At 60.0% G+C, this 20,008-nt stretch overlaps 3 protein-coding genes across 17 annotated transcripts; 2 read left to right on the top strand and 1 right to left on the bottom strand.

Moving 5' to 3' along the window:
* The first annotated feature begins 861 nt into the window (after positions 1-861).
* On the top strand, positions 862-14,684 carry CARMIL2 (capping protein regulator and myosin 1 linker 2). 7 transcript variants are annotated; one of them, XM_045076180.1, is made up of 40 exons: positions 864-1,855; positions 2,785-2,939; positions 3,174-3,268; positions 3,363-3,413; positions 3,639-3,701; positions 3,802-3,926; positions 4,056-4,147; positions 4,335-4,405; positions 4,517-4,590; positions 4,723-4,798; positions 4,878-4,966; positions 5,088-5,182; positions 5,260-5,346; positions 5,422-5,534; positions 5,637-5,714; positions 5,849-5,925; positions 6,021-6,125; positions 6,323-6,392; positions 6,534-6,615; positions 6,719-6,815; positions 6,911-6,968; positions 7,108-7,280; positions 7,461-7,623; positions 7,704-7,805; positions 8,838-8,966; positions 9,057-9,170; positions 9,313-9,473; positions 9,560-9,647; positions 9,836-9,991; positions 10,112-10,178; positions 10,635-10,864; positions 11,701-11,801; positions 11,884-12,250; positions 12,331-12,453; positions 13,170-13,206; positions 13,370-13,441; positions 13,542-13,763; positions 13,883-13,963; positions 14,349-14,426; positions 14,518-14,684. In XM_045076180.1, exons 2-40 carry the CDS (start codon positions 2,900-2,902, stop codon positions 14,628-14,630), a joined length of 4,215 nt encoding a protein of 1,404 aa, XP_044932115.1. In that variant the 5' UTR covers positions 864-1,855; positions 2,785-2,899; the 3' UTR covers positions 14,631-14,684. The 7 variants fall into 7 exon arrangements, 5 of the variants coding, with proteins under 5 accessions (XP_044932116.1, XP_044932117.1, XP_044932115.1 ...); XM_045076181.1 differs by lacking the exon at positions 13,883-13,963 and having other exon boundaries at positions 863-1,855; XM_045076182.1 differs by lacking the exon at positions 8,838-8,966 and having other exon boundaries at positions 863-1,855.
* On the bottom strand, positions 14,639-18,713 carry ACD (ACD shelterin complex subunit and telomerase recruitment factor). Of its 7 annotated transcripts, XM_045076185.1 has the most exons (15): positions 18,573-18,713; positions 18,300-18,411; positions 17,567-17,794; positions 17,274-17,386; positions 17,034-17,173; positions 16,800-16,893; positions 16,642-16,718; positions 16,452-16,496; positions 16,306-16,340; positions 16,010-16,161; positions 15,835-15,931; positions 15,594-15,752; positions 15,128-15,492; positions 14,911-15,002; positions 14,639-14,830 (listed from the first exon to the last, which is right to left on the bottom strand). In XM_045076185.1, the coding sequence occupies exons 4-15, from the start codon at positions 17,370-17,372 to the stop codon at positions 14,752-14,754; spliced, it is 1,434 nt and encodes a 477-aa protein (XP_044932120.1). In that variant the 5' UTR covers positions 17,373-17,386; positions 17,567-17,794; positions 18,300-18,411; positions 18,573-18,713; the 3' UTR covers positions 14,639-14,751. The 7 variants fall into 7 exon arrangements, with proteins under 7 accessions (XP_044932120.1, XP_012907692.1, XP_004744493.1 ...); XM_013052238.2 differs by lacking the exons at positions 17,567-17,794; positions 18,300-18,411; positions 18,573-18,713 and having other exon boundaries at positions 17,274-17,524; XM_004744436.3 differs by lacking the exons at positions 17,567-17,794; positions 18,300-18,411; positions 18,573-18,713 and having other exon boundaries at positions 15,594-15,671; positions 15,850-15,931; positions 17,274-17,473.
* Positions 18,027-19,934, top strand: PARD6A (par-6 family cell polarity regulator alpha). Of its 3 annotated transcripts, none has more exons than XM_004744429.3 (3): positions 18,027-18,197; positions 18,586-18,808; positions 19,051-19,934. In XM_004744429.3, exons 1-3 carry the CDS (start codon positions 18,147-18,149, stop codon positions 19,803-19,805), a joined length of 1,029 nt encoding a protein of 342 aa, XP_004744486.1. In that variant the 5' UTR covers positions 18,027-18,146; the 3' UTR covers positions 19,806-19,934. The 3 variants fall into 3 exon arrangements, with proteins under 3 accessions (XP_004744486.1, XP_004744484.1, XP_004744485.1); XM_004744427.3 differs by having other exon boundaries at positions 18,028-18,209; XM_004744428.3 differs by having other exon boundaries at positions 18,029-18,209; positions 19,054-19,934.
* Positions 19,935-20,008: the final 74 nt, after the last annotated feature.

Consider the following 20,008-nt stretch of genomic DNA (forward strand, 5'->3'; position numbering starts at 1 on the left):
AACCAGAATTCTGAATTAGTGGTTTTCAGTGAGAAGTAACAAAAGGTAAGGTGTGTGTGACCTTTGGCTGTTTGTACTTTCCACATAGTCCCTTCTCCCAGGAAAACGGGTCTGAGGCCTCAAGACTCAGAACCTGGCGGTCAGCTCCTTGGACCCAGTATGAGTGGCCTGAGGCTGTCTGGGGTCTTTGCCTCAGGCGTGGGCCAGCCCCTGTGGGGGCCACAGTACCCCTATCAGTTGTTTCAGTGGCCATATAATTTAATAAAATTTTTGGTGTTTATAATCTCTGCAGAACAGTGTGATCTCTATCTAAAGCATAGCTTTTTATCACATTGTATATATGCAACTTGATTGAAAATTTTAAAGTAGATCAGTTTTGGATGGAAGGGGCCACGGAAAGTCCCCGTCTGATGGAGTAGAAACTTAGGAGGGATCCCCCGTTGCATAGCCCATGATGCACCCTGTGTGACTCCGTTATATATAAAACCTATCTAAATATAGGTTATACATATATAAGCGTTAAAGTACAGAAGCCGCTCCTCACTCGACAGCAGAAAACTTCGGATGGGGTGCTTGCCTGACCGGTCTGCCCTTCCCCACTGTTCCAGCACAGCAGGTACTGGAGTCAAATTCTCCCTTAACACACCTGGACTCGTCCCCCTCCCCTCACCCCCCCCCCCCACCGCCGCCCGCTGCCGCGCAGCCCTTCTCTAGCCTGTGGTCTGGATCAGTCTTTGAAAACATCTGAGGGAGCCTTGTGGCCCCGGGAGGCGAGGCGCAGTCGGGCGCCTGCTCGGCCCCTCCTCCCACGCAGCTGCCGCAGGCGGGGCTTAGCCCTCCGGAGGCGCTTTGAGCATTTCCTGAGCGCCCACGGAGTGTCATGCCATCTAGAACACAGACGAGCTGAAGGCCTCTCCCCCTCGCACTGAGTCACCCAGCATGGTAGGAGCTGGGTCCCATGTGTTCCCTTGGACTCTGACAGACATGCGGTAGTCTGGTCACTGCCGCCCTGGGCAGCAGCAGTTCCGTGGGGAGCCCGGGAGCCCTGCCCCGGTTTCCCTGCCGACCGGGGTGTGCTCTCAGCAGCCCGTGCCCACCCCCACGGCTCTTATCAGGGCAGGTGCCACCAGTGTCTTGCTCGCCTGGAGACGGTCTCCTCTGGCGGTGCTTGCCTCTTGTATTTCTCCTCGGAATCATTCTCAACAGGAAACCCCTGGCCAGGTGGATTTTCTCGCCGTGGTGGGCTGTGGGGCCCTGGGGTTGCCGTGGCAGACGTGGCGGGTGTGAGTCCTCCCAGAGTGCCAGGCGCTGCTGTGAGCCCTTAAACAGCATTTCATATGCTTACAGCAACACTTAGAGGTAAGTGAATAGCTCCAGCTTATGAACTGGAAGCCCAAAGAAGTAATTTCTTGAGTGCGGAACACCTGGCAAGATGGGGAGTCAGGCCTCCATTCGGGCAGTCAGCCCTTAGAACCAGCCTTCTCCACTGACCGACCGCCTGGCCTGCTGACAGTGCAAGAGACCTACTGAGCTCTCATCCTAAAAGCAGCTTGTGGGTGCTCTGTGCTCTTAGGAGTCCTAAATCTTAACCCGAACTCTTCTTCCAAGCTGGGAGACATCAGAGGAGGACTGGTGCCTCTGTTTGCAAAAATACCTTCTCTAGCTGAGGCCTCCCACCCACCCTAGCCAGTCCCCAGCTGACTGATCACCTGACGGAGGATGTTCCCCCTTCTCTCCAAGCCTTGAGGTGGAGAGGGGCGGCTGGATGGGAAGGAAGCCAAGGGACCCTGCTCACCATCTCATCTATTCTACCTCTGCCCGGCTGAGCTGTGGGCAGGGCAGTGCGCTGTTCCTAGTAAGTGGAGTTTCATTGGATTGTAGTGGAAGAAAAAGAAATATTTCTTCTCCTGTGAACCCTCCATATTCTAGGTCCCTGGTCTTTCCTAGGGCAGCATGCTTCTGGTTAGCAGGACCCCACCGCATGACCTCCTGATCCCTCCCAGCCAGCAGAGGTCTGGGAGGGGAGCTAACCCCCATGTACCTGGCCTTTGCTCACCCCTCCCTGAAACCCTTGGGGTTTAGGCATTTAACCCAAGGCTGCCTCCTGAGGGTACTTCCACCTTCCAGCCTGCAACCAGCCTGAACCTGATAAAAGCTGAGGACCGTGCGCTGCAGAGAAGGGCGCCTGGGCCCATCTGGCATTTTTTCTGCCGTTTCCGGGAGGCCTGGCTGGCTCAGCTGGTAGAGCATGCGACTCTTGATCTCTGGGGCGTGAGTTCCCAGTCTCCGTAGAGATTACTCAAAAAAAAAAAAAAAAAAAAAGTTGGTGGATTTCCAAGGGGTTCACAGGCTCCAGGCTAGAAGCATCAGATTAGGTCCTTCAGGTTGTGACCCCAGTGTTGGGAGCGATTCTGGGAGATAACCGATGCTCGTTGCTGAATAGACGCCCCTCTTGGCCCCCAGTCCACTTCCCCAGCTGGGTTTTGGAGTGGACGAACGCGGGTGGGGCGCAGGGATCCCCGAGCGGGCAGCGCCCCCTGGTGCTCCCGGCAGGGACTGCGGCGCGGGGTGAAAGTAGGGGGCTAGGAACCGCAAGAGGCGCATGCTGCAGGCGTCCAACTCCTACCCCGTGTCTGCCCTGCCAGAGTAGCTCCTGCGCGACAAGGGGGGCGGACAGCTGGGACTCTGCCCCCCTCCTACGTCTCCTCGCCCGCGGAGGCTGGGGCGGGGAGGAGCCGGGCTGGGGGCGGCCTGGCAGGAAACAGCGCGTACCTTCCGCTGCAGGAGGAGCAGGTGGCTGCCGTGCGGGCCAGGGCCCCCAGGCTTCCTGTGTGCGCGCCCGCCCGCAACTGTTTCTCGTCGGAGCTCCTTGGGCCACCCAGCGGCCCAGCCTGGCCCCATGGCCCAGACCCCCGACGGCATATCGTGCGAGCTGAGAGGTAAGTGCTGGCCCTTCCCGCCTACTTGGCTCCAAAGCCAGAGCACACCCAGCGTCCGGGGACAGCTGCAGGCAGTGTTGTCTGCATGTCTGCAGAGCTTTGCGCCCCCACATCCACTCCACTCCTTCCTTGCTGGCCCATAGATGAGCCCAGGCCACAGGCCTGGTACACACCATGGGCATGCGTTGGCCTCCGCGGGAGGACCCAATCACCCAGCGGACTGCCATTCCACAGGCGAGATCACCAGGTTCCTGTGGCCCAAGGAGGCCGAGCTGCTGCTGAAAACCTGGCTACCAGAGCGGGACGGTGCTGAGCAAGGTCATGTCCTGGTATGGCAGGGGGCTGAGCGCGGGAGGACCACTGGGGCCCAGGCTAAAAGAGCCCCTTGGCCTGTCCTGGGCGTCAGACACTCCCTCCCTACAGGCATTGCTACGCTGGAGAGCCTACCTGCTCCACACCTGCCTCCCCCTGAGGGTGAGTGCCAGGGGCTGACTGCCACCTTCACCTTGCCCTCCAGCAGCTTCCTTGGTGAGGGTTGCGCCGGCCAAGCTGTCTGTTGTCCTATGGGCTCTGCCCTTCCCACAGCACTGGGCTCCATAGCGGGCGGGGCTGGCTCAGATCTTCCAGCTGCGCAGAGGACTGGGATCCCAGGAGCGTGGGGCTAGGGCCTTGGTTCCATCTGATTCCAGCTCTCCACAGGTGGACTGCACATTCAGCTACCTGGAGGTCCAGGCCATGGCGCTGCAGGAGACACCCCCTCAGGTGAAACAGCTAGTGCCCCACTCCCGTGGCCTGCAGCCTGGTTTTCGCCCCCCCGGCACCCACACAGAGAGGGCAACCCAGCTGCCCTCCTCCCCACCAGGTGACTTTTGAGCTAGAGTCCCTGCCTGAGCTGGTCCTGGAGCTTCCGGGTGTGGCCGCTCTGGAACAGCTAGCCCAGCACGTCGCCGCCGCCATCAAGAAGGTCTTCCCTCGCTCCAGCCTTGGGTGAGGCCCAGCGACTACAAGGAACCAGCAGAAAAGGAGGGCAGCAGGGGTGTGCTGGGGATGACACAAGTGAGTTGCCTCCCATCCCAGGGGTTACAGGTCGCTTGTCCCCTTCTCCCCGCACCCCAGGAAGCTCTTCCGGAGGCCCACATCCCCCTCCATGCTGGCTCGGTTGGAGAGAAGGAGCCCCTCTGAGGACACGGCGGCCAGCAGCCCTTGTGGTAAGGGCCAAGAGAAGGCCACCCAGGGCTTCCAGCCTACCCCCATCCTGCAGGCCCAGACCCCTGAATTGGGGGTCTCTGAAACTGATTGGTCACCCCAAATACAGCCACCACCCGGCTTGGCTCTGATCTTCCTCCTTCTGTCTCTCTCCTCCTCACCCCATTATACCCCTGGCACCTCCCCCAGGTGGCTTCTTGGAGACATACGAGGCTCTGTGTGACTACAATGGCTTCCCTTTCCGAGAAGAGATTCAGTGGGTGAGAGTAGGGCCCTCCTCGGGGGGCTCTGGAGGCATCTGATCCCCCCTGTGCATAGGGTCCCTTCCCTTTTAACCCCAAGCCAGTGGAAGACATCTTCTTCCCATCCAGGATGTGGACACCATCTACCATCGCCAGGGCTGCCGCAACTTCAGCCTGTGTGACTTCAGCCATCTGGGCAGTCGGTTTGTGGCCTGCCAGGGGCGGGAAGGGAGGACCCACATTCCCGAGCTGTGGCCTCTCCACGGAGGGGGATGTTGGGCCGAGGATCCGGCTGGAGGGCCCTGAATTCTGCCCCTGCCCCTTCTCCTACCCAGGGACCTGGCCTTGAGTGTGGCCGCCCTGTCCTACAACCTGTGGTTCCAGTGCCTCTCCTGTGTGGACATGAAGCTGGTGAGAATATAGGGGAGGGGAGGGGCCCAGGGTGGGGGGCCCAGGGTGCAGCTCACTGAGCCCCCACTCTGGTTCTCAGAGCCTTGAGGTCTCAGAGCAGATTCTGCACATGATGAGTCAGTCGTCCCACCTGGAGGAGCTAGTGCTAGAGAACTGTGGCCTGAGGGGGTAAGGGGGACAGGGTAGGGCTTGGGGTCAGGAGTCTGGGAGCTTGGGATGGGGAGGCTTGTGGCTGGGGAGGAGATGGGAATCCAGGGTCAGAGTTTCACGCCTAGGGTCTGGTCCCCAGAGACTTTGTCCGGCGACTGGCCCAGGCACTGGCAGGGCACTCAAGCTCTGCCCTCCGAGAGCTTAGCCTCACAGGGAACCTGCTGGATGACCGAGGTACGGCTGAACCTAGGGAACCCCAGGGAGCAGGTGCTGGAGGAGGTGACAGCCACACAGCCACCCCCATTCCCTAGGGATGATTGCTCTCAGCAGACACCTAGAGCATCGACCTGGAGCCCTTAGGAGACTCTGCCTAGCCCAGACCGGGTTAACTCCTCGAGGTAGGTGAGGTAGGAAGGGGGCGGGGTGGGGGTGGATCTCCCTGATTGGTGAGCCACTCCCTCCTCCGCCACCAGGAATGAGGTCTCTGGGCCGGGCACTGGCTTCCAATGTGGCCTTTGACACTGCCCTAACCCACCTGGACCTTTCCGGGAACCCTGGGGCGCTGGGGGCCTCGGAGGACAATGGGGTAAGCGGTTGTCTTTAGAGGCAATGATTGCGGGCAGTGGGATGTCAGGGTGCTCTTGGTGATGTGAGCCCTGACTTCCTCCCACCGCCATCCTCCCATCAGGGCCTGTATAGTTTCCTGAGCCGTCCTAATGTTCTGACGTTCCTGAATCTTGCGGGCACCGACACCGCCCTGGACACTGTGAGAGGGTGGTCCGTGAGGGGGGATCATCTGTAGGGCCAGTGGCCGGGCCCGAGGCCTGAGGGTAGACCGGGGTTTTGAGGGGGGCCGGGTTTCGGTCCTCCGTCGGTGTAGCCTACACCCTCCTCCCGCAGCTCTTCGCAGCACTGGCCCGCGGCTGCTGCACCAGCCTCAGCCACCTGGACGCCTCGAGGAACGTCTTCTCCCGCACGTAAGGGGGGCGGGTCCGGGCGTTGGGTGGGGGGAGACTGCCGGGAGCCGCCCTCCTGCGCCCGGAAGCCCACTCCTCCCGCTCGCCCACCCCAGGAAGTCCCGCGCTGCGCCCGCCGCGCTGCAACTGTTTCTCAGCCGCGCGGGGATGCTTCGGCACCTGGGCCTGGCCGGCTGCAAGCTGCCGCCCGACGCGCTCAGGTCAGTGTCGCTGCTCATGGCCACGCCCCCCACGAGTACGTGTGCGGCCACCACTCAGGCCGGGGCCCCCAGAGCTTCACCCTGCTCCTGACGCCCCCACGACCTGCCGGCGTCTTGGTCCTTCGGTCTTGGTATTCGTTCGCGCCGTGGGGCCCCCTTTCCCAGCTCCCGCCACTCCCTGTGACATCCCCTCCCAGGGCCCTTCTGGAAGGCCTCGCGCTCAACACTCACACGAGCGACCTGCACCTGGACCTCAGCGCTTGCGAGGTGAGCGCCGGCCCGAGACGTGAGCTGGCAATGGGTCCACGCGCCGAACGGGACTTCGAGGCGCAAGCGCCGGCCATCGGGCGCCTAAGTCTCGGCACCTGCAGCCAATTGGTCTGAACGTGCCTCACCTTCCACCCTCAGCTGCGCTCCGCGGGCGCTCAGGTGATACAAGACTTAGTGTGTGATGCTGGCGCAGTGAGCTCCCTGGATCTGGCGGATAATGGTGAGGCCGCCCCGAAACCCACCCTCCCCCCACTGCCCACCCAGCTCCCACTCCATGCCCACCCTTTCAGCCTCTCCTGATGCGTGACCGGAGCCACCCCTAGGTTTCGGCTCAGACATGGTGACTCTGGTGCTGGCCATCGGAAGGAGTCGGTCCCTGAGACATGTGGCACTTGGAAGGAACTTCAACGTCCGGTGCAAGTGAGCCCCTATCCCACTCCCTCCCGGACCTCAGACAGCACCCCACCACCCGCCACCTACCCAGGTCCTTCAAAACCTTGGCCCCTGCCCCACAGGGAGACCCTGGACGACGTCCTGCACCGGATTGTCCAGCTCGTGCAGGATGACGACTGTGTGAGTTCTTGGGACCATGAGGGAGCCTTCGGCAATAGACAGGCCCCTGTGATTCCTGCTGTGTCAGACCCTGGAACTTGCTCTGCTTGCTGACCGTCCATTCCAAACCCAAATCGCGCTTTCCACTCCCCTCCCCCAGCCCTTGCAGTCTCTGTCCGTGGCGGAGTCACGGCTGAAGATGGCTTCCAGCGTCCTGCTTCGGGCCTTGGGTACCAATCCTAACCTGATGGCGCTGGATATCAGCGGCAACGCCATGGGGGACACTGGCGCCAAAATGCTGGCCAAGGCACTTCGGGTCAACACAAGGCTCCGGTGGGCGGGGTCAGAGGGGGAGGAGGGCGTGGCCGGGGGTGCTTGCTTACTGGACTAAGGGGCAGCCGAATGTGGAGGGGCAAATGCTGGGGACCGGGGCGCGAGGTGAATGGACAAGCCAGCGGGGTTGGGTGGAGCCTTGTGGAGCTCCGCCCTTGATTGAAGTCCCGCCTGGCCCAGGTCAGTTGTCTGGGACCGAAACCACACGTCTGCTCTGGGCCTGATGGACGTGGCAGAGGCCCTGGAGCAGAACCGCAGCTTAAAGGCCATGCCTCTGCCGCTGAACGACATGGCCCAGGCACATCGCAGCCGCCCGGAGCTGACCGCACGTGCAGTGCATCAGGTTGGGTTCCTCACTCCTCCCCGCCCTTCTCTGTGCCGTGGCCCCGCCTCCTACCACTTCTCTATATCCCTTATGCGCAGATCCAAGCCTGTCTTTTGAGGAATAACCGTGCGGACCATGCCTCTTCCGACCGCACCTCCCGTCTGCAGCCACCGGGGCTGGTCTCAGACCCCTCAGAGCAGGTTAGTGTCCCCTCCCTCAACCTTGAGTAGGTACAGAAGATAGGGGATGGGAAGAACTGTGGTGCCTGGAATCGCCATGAGTTTGAGCCTCTGACTTTCTTGGGGCTAGGGTGCCTGCATTTGATCTCCAGGACAAGTCCCTCTTTTTGGTAGCTCCCCCAAATAACACCCCTGGATACCTTTTTAAAGCATTTAAATAGACTGTCCTGTTCAAGATGGGAGGTATTTAAAAATCCTCCCTCAACTTCCCCCAACCCCCAGATGCTTGTCGCCCAACTGTGACTTCCCTTTCATAGGACTCTCCTCTGCTGGAGCTGAACCCAGCAACGCTTTTTCTGGCCATAATCTCCCTCTACTACCCTGCCTTTGTGAAATGTTCCCACCTATCCATTCCCAAATCCCACTTCTTTCTCAGGCTTTAAAGCTGAGGCATCTTGACCCAGACATCCTGTGGGGGCTCCACATTCTGTACACCTTCAAGTGACCTCATCACCTCCCACAAACTCTTCTCTCTACCCTAGAACCCATTCCTACTGGTGCTCATACACACCAAGTGTTGTGGCCAGAAGTTTGGGCCAGGTCTCTCCTGGCCACACTAGAACCCCACAGACTGACTTGGTCCTATCTCGGCTAACTGTCAAACACACTGCTCCTCGCTCCCACCCCAAATATCTGTTGCTTCCCTGGTCCTTAGTCCATGGCTCCTCACTCCCATTTCTGCCCCCCTCAGTCTGTCCTCCACATGGCTAGTGAGCAGACTGAGCTTCTAAAACATAGAAAAGACTAACAGCTCCTTATTTTCCTATTCTGGACACTTAGGAAGTGTATATAAAGTCCCTAAAATGATCCAAAGGGGACACTTCATGCCCTCCTTGAACAGATAGGGTTCCTGAATGGCTGGCCTGATAGTACTGGCTTCAGGACCTCACCCACCCTGATGGAGACCCTGGGCAGGAAGCAGTCAGAGTCTGGGAGGCTGGAGGGAGCTAGGATGGCACTGATTCTTGATGCACACCTCCCCCCATCCCCCAGGAAGTGAATGAGCTGTGTCAGTCAGTGCAGGAACATGTGGAACTACTGGGCTGTGGGGCTGGGCCTCAGGGCGAAGCTGCTGTGCACCAGGCGGAGGATGCCATCCAAAATGCCAACTTCTCTCTCAGTGTGAGCACCCCTTCCCCACCGCTGCTGCAAGGACCCTTTCCCTCTTAATCGAGTGTCACCTTGCAACTCCTTCTCTTGCTTGGCTTCCAGATTCTCCCAATTCTGTATGAGGCTGGAAGCTCCCCAAGTCATCAGTGGCAGCTGCGGCAGAAGCTAGAAGGCCTCCTAGGACAAGTGGGTGAGGTCTGCCGCAAGGATATTCAGGTAAGATATTACCCTTGCCCCAGCCCCAGGTTATACAAGCTTAACCCCTATCTCATAGGTTTGGCTGTGATATCCCTTGTGTCAATGTTCTGTGGGGTTTGGAGCCTCAGACCACACTCTCCATGCTCTGGTCTTTGCCCAGGACTTCACTCAGGCCACACTGGACACAACAAGGAGCCTCTGCCCACAGATGCTGCAGGGACCCAAGTGGAGGGAGCAGCTAGAGGGAGTTCTGGTGGGTTCAAGGGGCCTCCCAGAGCTGCTCCCAGAACACCTGCTACAAGATGCCTTCACTAGACTCAGGTAGACTGGATGGGCCTGAGGTTGGACTGGATTGAATAGGACTGGGCAGAGATAGTCCATTAATCCTTGCTATGTCTTGCTCTTAGGGATATGCGGCTGTCAGTCACGGGGACCTTGGCAGAGAGCATTGTGGCTCAGGCACTGGAGGGGCTGAATGCAGCCCGGGATCGGCTGGTGAGGGAGAATTGTGCACGTGCTTGCACACATACACACATACACAGAGTGACCTGGCCACTGCCTTGCAGGGCTTCTGTAATGTCTTTTGGGGTCATAGAGCCCAGGGGTATTTCAGAATTTCTTTAGGACCGATGGGACTATGGCTGAGGCCCAACTGCCCATCTTTGGGCTGCCTGGTATTGCAGGTGGAGAGTCTGGCTCAGCAGGCGACAGTGGCAATGCCTCTTGCCATACCAGCACTGGATGGAGGTGAGCCCAGCCCCCTTGGGCCTGGGGAACTAGAAGGTCTTTTCTTCCCTGAGGAGGTGAAGGAAAAGGAGGAGGATGAAGACAAACAGAAGGTATGTGGTCCTGGAACCCTGGCCCTAGAACTCTTAGATCTTCCCATCTTGTTATGAAGTGTGGAAGGCTGGGAGACATCCCTCCTGTGTCCCAACCTGAGTTTCTGCTCTCCCCACTAGGATGACAGTCCACCACAGAAATGGCCTGAATGCAGCCAAGGTCTTCCCCTGGTTCCCTCCACTCACAGTAAGTCAGGGTCTGTGGGGAAAGGGAGTTAACCAGGCCCGGCTGAACGTTCTCCATTAGATCTGGGAACCTGGACACGTGGACACATTCATTCAGTCTTGTGCTAGGAACTCCCTCACCCTTGATTAAGCCAGCCCAGGCCCTCCGTGCAATTTGCAGGTTGGGGTCTGCTACGGTCAGCATGAAACAGGACCGGAGCAGACCAGGAGCCGGACACTGTCTCCATTCGCCTCCCCCGCCCCTTTCTCTACCCCCAGGATGCGCATGCTTGGCGGCCGCGCAGAGCCGCGCTGCTCAGGGCCGCGCTCAGCACCACGGACAGCGGTGGGGGGGGAGGGGCAGGGGGCGGGCGGCATAGCCGGGCCCCTCCCCGCGCCCTGGGCGGGTCCCCGGCTGCCCTAGCTCCGCTGCCACCACCACCTCCCAGGGTTCGCTGCTCTGGTGCTTTCCCCTTAGGTGCTGCTGAGGAACCAGAGCCCGAGCTGGCGGCTCCGGGGGAAGATGCGGAGCCGCAGGCGGGGCCTTCTGCGCGTGGCTCTCCAAGCCCCGCCACTCCCGGACCCCAGGCCGGCCTACTGCCTCGCATGGACCTGCCACCCGCTGGACAGCCCCTGCGCCATCCGACCCGGGCCCGGCCGCGGCCACGGCGCCAGCACCACCACCGGCCACCACCGGGGGGCCCCCAGGTGAGCGCCCTTCCCCCACTCTAGAGCTCGTGGAATTGGGGGGTCACAGTGGCTTTTCCGCTTCTCAGGAGTGATGGCAGCTAGGGAAGTGGGTTTTAGGGGCCCAAGACCACCTGGTCGTAGTGCCGTGCCTTGGTTTATTTCTGGCGTTTCCTCAGGCCATTGTCATGCAGGGTCAAGAGTGTGTGGATTTCACTGGGGGTACATCTCAGTTTTAGGACTGCATCTTGGGTTGGCCCTCTGCAGGGACGGATTTGTGAGGGAGGGTGTCCATCTTCTCCTCCCAGGGTTACTGACAGATGCGGGGCCCCCGGCTGTGGGGACAGTCCTGCATCAACCGCAGGTCCAGTGGGTACTTACCTGGGGAGATGTGTGTGTGCTGGGTGCGGGTGGGGACAGTGGGCACGGGACAGAAGGCAGAGAGTCAGCTTGAGGCCCCCCAGAGGGTCTGACGCAGCAGCAGGCGCTGCCGAGCTGCCAGCAGGCCGGGTGGGGTGGGGGTGGAGGGTACTGCGGGGAACTGTTTGGAGCAGAGGGGGTGGCAAGTGGGAATGTGTGACCCAGGGGGCCAGTGGGTTCTCGCCTGTTGGTTCAGGGTGTGTAGGATACTCCATGGGACAAGGTGTGGGCTGGGTGTGTGTCCAGGGGCAACCACTGGTGAGGAGATACGTGAAACCAGCATTTCTGCCCACCAGGTCAACAGCAAGAATGTCTGTCAGTAGCCCTTTAGGGTGACTCCAGCTGCCCAGTCCGGGAGTTGCCCAGGCCAGGCTGTTGGGCAACGGGTGGAAAGAATTCATGGTTGTGCTCTGCCCTGACCCTATGGTGTCCCCCAGGTACCCCCAGCTCTGCCGCAGGAAGGGAATGGGCTCAGTGCCCGCGTGGACGAGGGCGTGGAGGAATTCTTCTCCAAAAGGCTGATCCAGCAGGATCGCCTGTGAGTGAGGGGCAGCTCTAGGGGGTGGGAGAGGGTGGGATGTCCCATGGGCCTTCCTACTCACTGCTGGCTGTTCCCACAGCTGGGTCCCCGAAGAAGACCCGGCCAACGAGGGGGGTGCTACCCCTGTTCCTCGTACACTGCGAAAGAAGCTGGGTACCCTCTTTGCCTTCAAGAAGCCTCGTTCAACACGGGGGCCACGGCCTGATCTAGAGACCAGCCCTGGGGCAGCTCCGCGTGCTCGGAAGGCGACACTCGGAGACCTGTTGCGGCCACCAGCCCGTCCCGGCCGTGGTGAGGAGTCTGGTGGGGCTGAGGGAGGCACCAGCAGCCCTGACCCTGCCCGTAGGAGCCGGCCTCGCTACACTCGGGAAAGCAAAGCCTATTCCATGATACTCCTACCTGCTGAGGAGGAGGAGGAGGAAACCCTGGGTACTAGACCTGACAAGGTAGGCCTGGTGACAAGGGGTGAGGGCTCTGCTAGGACTGAGGTGGTGGGCTCTTTCCCCATTTGGGCTTCTGTCCTCAGCGACGGCCCCTGGAGCGGGGGGAGACAGAGCTGGCCCCATCCTTTGAACAGCGGGTACAAGTGATGCTCCAGAGGATTGGCGTGAGCAGAGGCAGCGGGAGTGCCGAAGGCAAGAGGAAGCAAGTAAGTTGGGAAGGACACAGTGCAAAGTGAGGGGGCAGGTGACATGTGTCTTGTGGCAGTCTGTGGGTGACATATGTGACCAGAAGGAGACTCATGACAGCTCTATCAGGTCCACCCCCTCCTCCTCAAAATAGTTCTCAGCTTCAGCCTTTCTTCCTTCACGGCTTCTGCCCTGGCCACTGCTACCTCTTCCTTGGAGCTGGGATGGTCCTTCCTCTGTAGATTGAACAGAACCCAGACCTTGTCACCTGCATTTAAAATAGCAAATCCAGGTGCCTGGGTAGCTCAGGTCATGATCCCAGGGTCCTGGGATCAAGCCCCGCATTGGGGTCTCTGCTGGGCAGGGAGCCTGCTTCCTCCCTCCTCTCTGCCTGTCTCTGTACTTGTGATCTGTCAAACAGATAAATAAAATCTAAAAAATAAATAAAATAGCAAATCCTCCCAGGAACATCCTCTCGGGCCACTGCCCTGCCTCCTAGTCCTGCCCTAAGGCCTCAGCCCCAGTGGTTTCCTTCATCTCACTGTGCTGCACCCGGTGCAGCTCGGTGCCTCGTAACATAGTCCTCGGTCGGGAGCTACTTCCAGCCTCTCCTCACCACCCGTGGGTTACATCAGCTTCCTCTTCACCCATCCCGGCATCTCCTGCTGGACATGTACTGGCAGTTGCTAGAATGAGGGCAGGACTGGACTGAGTCTGACTTCCCTGTTTCCTACAGAGCAAGGACGGAGAGATCAAGAAGGCCGGCTCGGATGGTAAGTGGGACCCTTTGCGTGGGCAGTACAGCTTTGGTGAGGGAGTTGTCCTTAGAGATAGTCTCAAGGCATTGGCTCTCCTGGGGGAAAAGGCAAAGAGGCCAGGTTTTCTTTCCCCTCATTCCCAAGGGCTGGTGCCTGAACCCCCAGCCCCACCTTGCAGGTGATATTATGGACAGCTCCGCCGAGGCCCCTCCCATCTCGATCAAGTCCCGCACCCACTCTGTGTCTGCTGGTGAGTAAGGGCCACCGTCTGTGTTGGGGAACATGAAAGGGTAGGCGGGGGGTGGTGGTGGTGGTAGACTACGGTCAGGCTTATACCATTCTCCCTGCAGACCCCTCGTGCAGACCTAGTCCAGGAGGTCAAGGGCTTGAGTCTACTAGCTGGAAGACACTGGGGCAGCAGCTGAATGCAGAGCTCAGGGGCCGTGGTTGGGGCCAACAGGACGGTCCTGGGCCCCCCTCTCCTTGTCCCAGCCCCAGCCCGCGAAGAGCCAGCCCCTCCCCAGACAGCCTGGGTCTCCCGGAGGACCCTTGCTTGGGCCCCAGGAATGAAGGTAAGTGGGCACCCTAGGCCCCACTCCAATATGGGACTGGGGACCTTGACAAAGGGGAGGCAAGGGCTGGGGTGGGGGTAGCTGTCCAGATCATACCCTGATATCGTGGCCTCCCCTAGATGGCCAGCTGAGGCCGAGGCCTCTCTCAGCAGGGCGACGAGCAGTGTCTGTGCATGAGGACCAGCTCCAGGCCCCTGTTGGTGAGGGGGGACATGTCCCTGTGTGCTTGAGTGCAGGAGATGGGGGAGGGTAGACTCCAGGGCTCCCTTGGTGGCTCTGGTCTTTATCTGGAGGGGGCTACCACTGATGTAAGGGTTTGAGAAATCAAGGAGCCAGAAGGCCTGGAGCAAGGGTCTGACAAACCCTGCGTCCTAGCCCTATCTCCATCTACAGCAGAGCAGCTTTTGCCCCGGGGGTCGGGGTGTGTGTGTGGGGGGGTGGGGTGTGGCAGGGGAGGAGGGAGGCACTGAAGCCAACAGTGTGAGCTCTGGAACACACACACTGGAGGTGATGGAGACTGCATGGGAACAGGCAGCAAGACCCTAGCAATACAGCTCCCCCCTGCCAAGTCTTTATGTCTCTCAGAACGGCCCCTGCGGCTGCAGCGCTCCCCTGTCCTCAAGCGGAGACCAAAGCTTGAGGCACCTTCATCTCCAAGCCTAGGTAAGAGAAGGCTGGGGCCAGCTGGGAGTGGGGGCAGGACAGCTTGGTCCAGTCTTGACCCCCCTCCCCTCCCTTTTTCCTTCCCTTGCAGGATCTGGCCTTGGAGCCCAGCCTCTGCCCCCACAGTCTACAGAGCCCTCCAGCCCTGAGCCAAAACCACCCTCCCCAGCCACAGACCAAAGAGGCGGCGGCCCCAACCCCTGACCCTCTCCTTTTCCTGCCGCATGAGATTATTTTATTAAAAAACTCAAAGGAGCAGAGCGTGGAGCACTGTTTGTCGATCCCAGGCCTGGATCTGTGTGCATATATCCTCCCCCATGATCCCTCACACCTGGGTTAGCTGAGAATCTGGCGGCGGTTCCATCAGAAAGTGCAGGGCCCAGGCCACGAGCTGGGGAGGGAGCCTGGGAAGAGAACCATGGCTGTAGGTCAATGGGGACAGGGACTGGTGAGTGAAAGGGTAGGGGCAGCCCTAAGCACTCACCTGGCGGCTTGGACCTGGGCACAGAGGGAGGTGCAGGGTGGCTCGTACCCATATTGGAAGGCAGAACCATCACGATGCCGCTTTGGAGGGTCCTGAAGATGGCGTGGTATCCGGAGAGGGCCAATAAGGACCCCTAACCCCATCTAAGGCTACTCCTCCACCCCTACTCCCAGCTCCACTCAAGGCCTACCCCATTCTACTCTCCATGTATGCTCACCCAAACATGGCTGGACTCCAGGGCTCCCGGGGTGCTTTTTGTCCTTGGAGAGTGCTGCCAGTTCTTGGGGGTCAACCCTTGCTCCTTGAATTCCAGGCTAGGTTTCTGGGCCCTAGTCACAATGGCCTGATGTGGACTGGGTACATAGCCAAGGGGTGTCAGTGTTGGGGTGCAGCTCAGGAGTGGGGAACTGGGAACATGGCTAGGATGTGGGGAGCCAGGGGGCAAGGGGCCAGGGGCTGAACAGATGGCTGGTACAGCCTGGACACTGCCCTTTTGCGCTGGGTCTGAAGCAGCCAAGGACAGGGAAGGCAGAAGGCTGATGCTGGCGCCGCTTTCCTCCGAGGACACATGGCTGGATAAAGCTGGAAGGAGGGGAGGGAGGGGACTGACTGTGGGCACAGCCCTCTCAGCTCAGTAGCCCATGAGTTTAGGGAGGCCTATAGGGACTGTGTTCATCCCCTACCTGGGTGTGCAAACTTTTGCAGCAGCCTGGGAACCTGGGTGATAGCAGTGAATGGCTGTGGCCCGAGCACCCCCTTACCTGAGGAAGTAGGCGAGGAAGGAGAAATGAGGGTCAGCGATAGGTCCTGCAAACCTGGATCTGGTGGAGGCAGCTCAGGGCCTGAAGGTCAGGGGGAGCTTATTAGCAGTGTGGGTACTGGGCCCCCAGGTACCCTCCTCTTCCCCTCTCCAGTCCTCCACACCTGGTGCTCTCTGACCTGGGCGCAGAGAGCTCAGAACTCGCTGGTCATTCTCAGAGATGTGCAGCCATGAGCTGAGGACAGTGTACACAGCTTCTCCCTGGGGGGCATAAATTCTTAGCACAGCCCTTGCTCAACTCCTCATCCAGACATTCCCCAAGGGAAGCCCCAGACTGACCGTGGCCCTATGGCAGGAGGAGGTCCAGCGGGTGAGAGGGGGTGCTGTGCAAGGGCCTGTCAGCATCAGACAGCTCTCAGCCAGATGCACTAGCGCCCCCCGATGCTCCTGGTCCTCTTGCACTTCATCCAGAAGTTGGGACAGTGAAAGTCCTAAATGCAGGGGACGAGAGGATGGGCCAAAACTTAAAGAAGGGAAGGGTGGGTAGAGAGAAGAGCTTACTAAGGAAGCAAAAGATAGTGACGGAGGATGTCATTCTATGGGCGTTAGAATCATTGACCAAACACTGTAAGTACCTGCACTGGGGGAGATGGACTCTGAAAGGTGCTCCCTAAAGAAACAGAGAAAACAAGGCTGAGGAACAATCCTGAGGCCTGTCTACACAGATCTACCATCGCCTGACACAGCCACACTTGGCCGAAGAGTCCAATTCCATACTCACTCCAGACAGTCAAAGAGCTTTTTCTGCACATCCGGGTCCTGGTTGCTGGGGGGCGGGAGGAGAGTAGTAGGCAATGTTGTTACTAGGGGCCTAAGCCCTCCTCCTCAAAAGACCTGCGCCAAAGGCAGTCAGGCCTGATTAGGGAGAACAGCTGAGGCGGCGGGGGGCGGGGCGGTTTGGCATCACTTACCAACCAATCACCCGTTCCCGGCGCTGCTCTGCAGGCAGCAGGCTGAAGCGATCCACCTGGAGGTAGAACTCTGCGGGCTAAAGGAATTCAGTGGCAGGTGTTAGGAGCTGTCACGGAGTCATGCTCATTAACCCACCCAAGCCAGCCTCACCACTCACCGCGCCACCTTCGGCGACTTGCACGCGGACCCCACAGTCCTGCAGCAGCAGCAGCCGGCCTTCTGCCCCTCGGAAGCCGAACTCTTTCTCCTCCCTGCCACAAGCACGACCATCACCGCCTCAGCCCCCTCAAACACAGCCCTGCCCGCCTGCGGCCCCGCGCACCTCCGGCTGAGGCCTCGCGTTCTCTCACTAGACTCGGGATTTCCCCAGGCCCCGCGCCGCGTCTCTCACCAGTCCGAGGCGTTCAGGGCCTCCCGCGTCACTAGGCACCGGACACTGTGGGTCCCGTCAGACACAAGGAGCGCCGCTGCGACGTCAGAGGGGTCAGGGGCGTGGGACGGGCCCGGAGCCTCGGCCTCCTCCTGTAACACCTGACGGCGTCGACTGGCGTCAAATCCACCACCCTCGGGCCCTGCCCACCGCCCTCGGGCTTTGCCCTTCTCCGAGCCCTTTAGAGTGGGGAGGGTTCACCTCGAGCAGCTGCCCCGCCTGCGGACTTGAGAATGCATCTGACCCCAGGATCAGGTCTCGAATCCAAGGCCGCAGGACCAAACTCCCCAAGCCTGCCATTCCCGCAGCAGCCCCTAGCAGAAAAATACCATCCCGCGTTTCCCGCGGACGCCGGGGCCCCGCCTCTCGTCGGAAAAGGAAGCGCACAGTGGCTGGGCGGGACCTAAGGTCGTGGCCCCGCCCATAAGCGTGCCCGCGCGTGCGCACGATTCCGTGTTGTTCCGCGCAAACTCTTGGGTAGAGTGGATACCCACCTACTTGGTTTTACCCTGGTGTCTCCGAGAAGCGGCTTGGCGTTCGGGCCGTTCGTTGAGATTACCATGCCACCGGGAAGGATGGAGAGGGAGGGATTTGGGGCTTGAGGCTGCGGTCAAGAGTGGTCAAGCGAGTTGGCTCAAAAACACTTCAACACCTTGTGAACTCGCGGAGCTCAGCAAATATTTATCGCTTTTTCCTCTTCTAAAACGTGCAATCATCTAACGCTATAAGGCCAAGGGAAATAATAATACACAGACAACAGTCAATAAATATCACTTCCCTCACCCTCCCCTTGGATTGGCCACACCCCTCCCCCAGACTCCGGAGACTCGCGCGCCATAGCGTAATGACGTAAAAGACACGCGAATACGCCTCCGCCCCCATCTCCGTTTCCTAGGAAACGTGGACTCCGCGTTCCACTCTCTGTCGCTGCCCCCTTGACGTCATGGTCCGGAGGGGAGGGCGGGGCGAGTGCTACCGTCAGGGGCGGGGCGGCACGAGCCGGCCTGCCGGGGCTGTGCACCTGCGCCTCGGCGGGCCGCCTGGGGCACCGTCCCCGGCCCGCCCGGCCCCACCATGGCCAGGCCGCAGAGGACTCCGGCTCGCAGTCCCGACAACATCGTCGAGGTGAAGAGCAAAGTAAGGGCCCCTCTGGCCCCGGCTCCGGCCTCGGCCCTAGGCGCTTCCAATTCCCTTATTCTCCCCTTTCCTAGCTTTAGTCCCCACCACCTTTTTTCTCGCCTCCATCATTCATGTCCCATTCTCCGGCCTTTCCTTTCGCCTTCCTCCATCCATCTTCTTTCCACTGCCGGCATCTAAAGTCCCTCTGTGGCCTTGTTACCTGGAGGGCGGGGAGAAGACCTTGGACAGCGTCCCTTGTACTGGAGCTGAGGTCTGGGCACAAGGCTGCAGCCTTAGCGACAGCCTTTTCCGACCTCTAACACCCTCAGACCCGCGGTGGGAAAGGGCACGGGCTCCGTCCTGACCCCTCCTTTCACCCACCCCCTGCCTCCAGTTTGATGCTGAGTTCCGACGCTTCGCCCTGCCCCGCGCTTCGGTGAGTGGCTTCCAAGAGTTTTCGCGGTTGCTGCGTGCAGTGCACCAGATCCCAGGCCTGGACGTGCTGCTTGGCTATACAGATGCTCACGGCGACCTACTGCCCCTCACCAACGATGACAGCCTGCACCGGGCCCTGGCCACTGGGCCCCCACCGCTGCGCCTGCTAGTACAGAAGCGGGGTGAGGAGGATGGGGTACAGTGGGCAGCCTCTGTGGGGTAGAACACCAGGGCAGAGCTACAAGGGTTAGCCCATGCCCAGGGTGTCCAGGCTTCATTCTCTGCAGTTCCTGCCCTTGGTCTGACCTCCAACTAGTGGGAAATAGTTACCATACCCCTTTCCCAGGCCTGGGCGTGAGGGAAGAGGGCCCATGTGGGAGAACAGAGTCTCTGATCTCAGCACCCACCCACCCCCCTCCTGCAGCAGAAGCTGACTCCAGTGGCCTGGCCTTCCCATCCAACTCTCTGCAGCGGCGCAAGAAAGGGCTTCTACTTCGGCCAGTGGCACCCCTGCGCACCCGGCCACCTCTGCTGATTAGCCTGCCCCAAGATTTCCGCCAGGTTTCTTCAGTCATAGATGTGGACCTATTGCCTGAGACCCACCGACGGGTGCGCCTGCACAAGCATGGCTCCGACCGCCCCCTCGGTTTCTACATCCGAGATGGCATGAGTGTACGTGTAGCTCCCCAGGGCCTGGAACGGGTTCCAGGCATCTTCATCTCCCGCCTGGTACGAGGGGGCCTGGCTGAGAGTACAGGGCTGCTGGCAGTCAGTGATGAGATCCTTGAGGTCAATGGTATTGAGGTGGCTGGGAAGACCTTGGACCAAGTGACGGACATGATGGTCGCCAATAGCCACAACCTCATTGTCACTGTCAAGCCAGCCAATCAGCGCAATAATGTGGTGCGTGGGGCATCTGCGCGTCTGACAGGGCCTCGCTCTGCTGGGCTTGGGCCTACTGAGGCTGATAGCGATGATGACAGCAGTGATCTGGTCATTGAGAACCGCCAGCCTCCCTGTTCCAATGGGCTGTCTCAGGGGCCTCCATGCTGGGACCTGCGCCAGGGCCGTCTACTTCCTGGTGCCCGCAGCTCTCTGCCCTCCCTGGATGATCAGGAGCAGGCCAGCTCTGGATGGGGGAGCAGCATGCGAGGAGACGGTAGTGGCTTTAGCCTCTGACAGGCAAGGATGCAGCCCCTCGCCACTCCAGGCTGCTGGGACATGGCAGGGACCTCCCCGGTGGGGGTTTCTAGCCTGCTCACAGAACCCTCTCAGTCTGGGGAACATTAAAGGTTTTCTACAAGTGCAGTCATCGTCTTTCTGTGTCCCAGCCTTAATGTCCTTCGTGGCCTCACGGTTTTGCCTTCTGCCATGGACACAAG

This window comes from Mustela putorius, unplaced genomic scaffold, assembly GCF_011764305.1.
Source record: "Mustela putorius furo isolate JIRA1106 unplaced genomic scaffold, ASM1176430v1.1 tig00000174_pilon_pilon_pilon, whole genome shotgun sequence".
NCBI classification, from domain to species: Eukaryota; Metazoa; Chordata; class Mammalia; order Carnivora; family Mustelidae; genus Mustela; species Mustela putorius.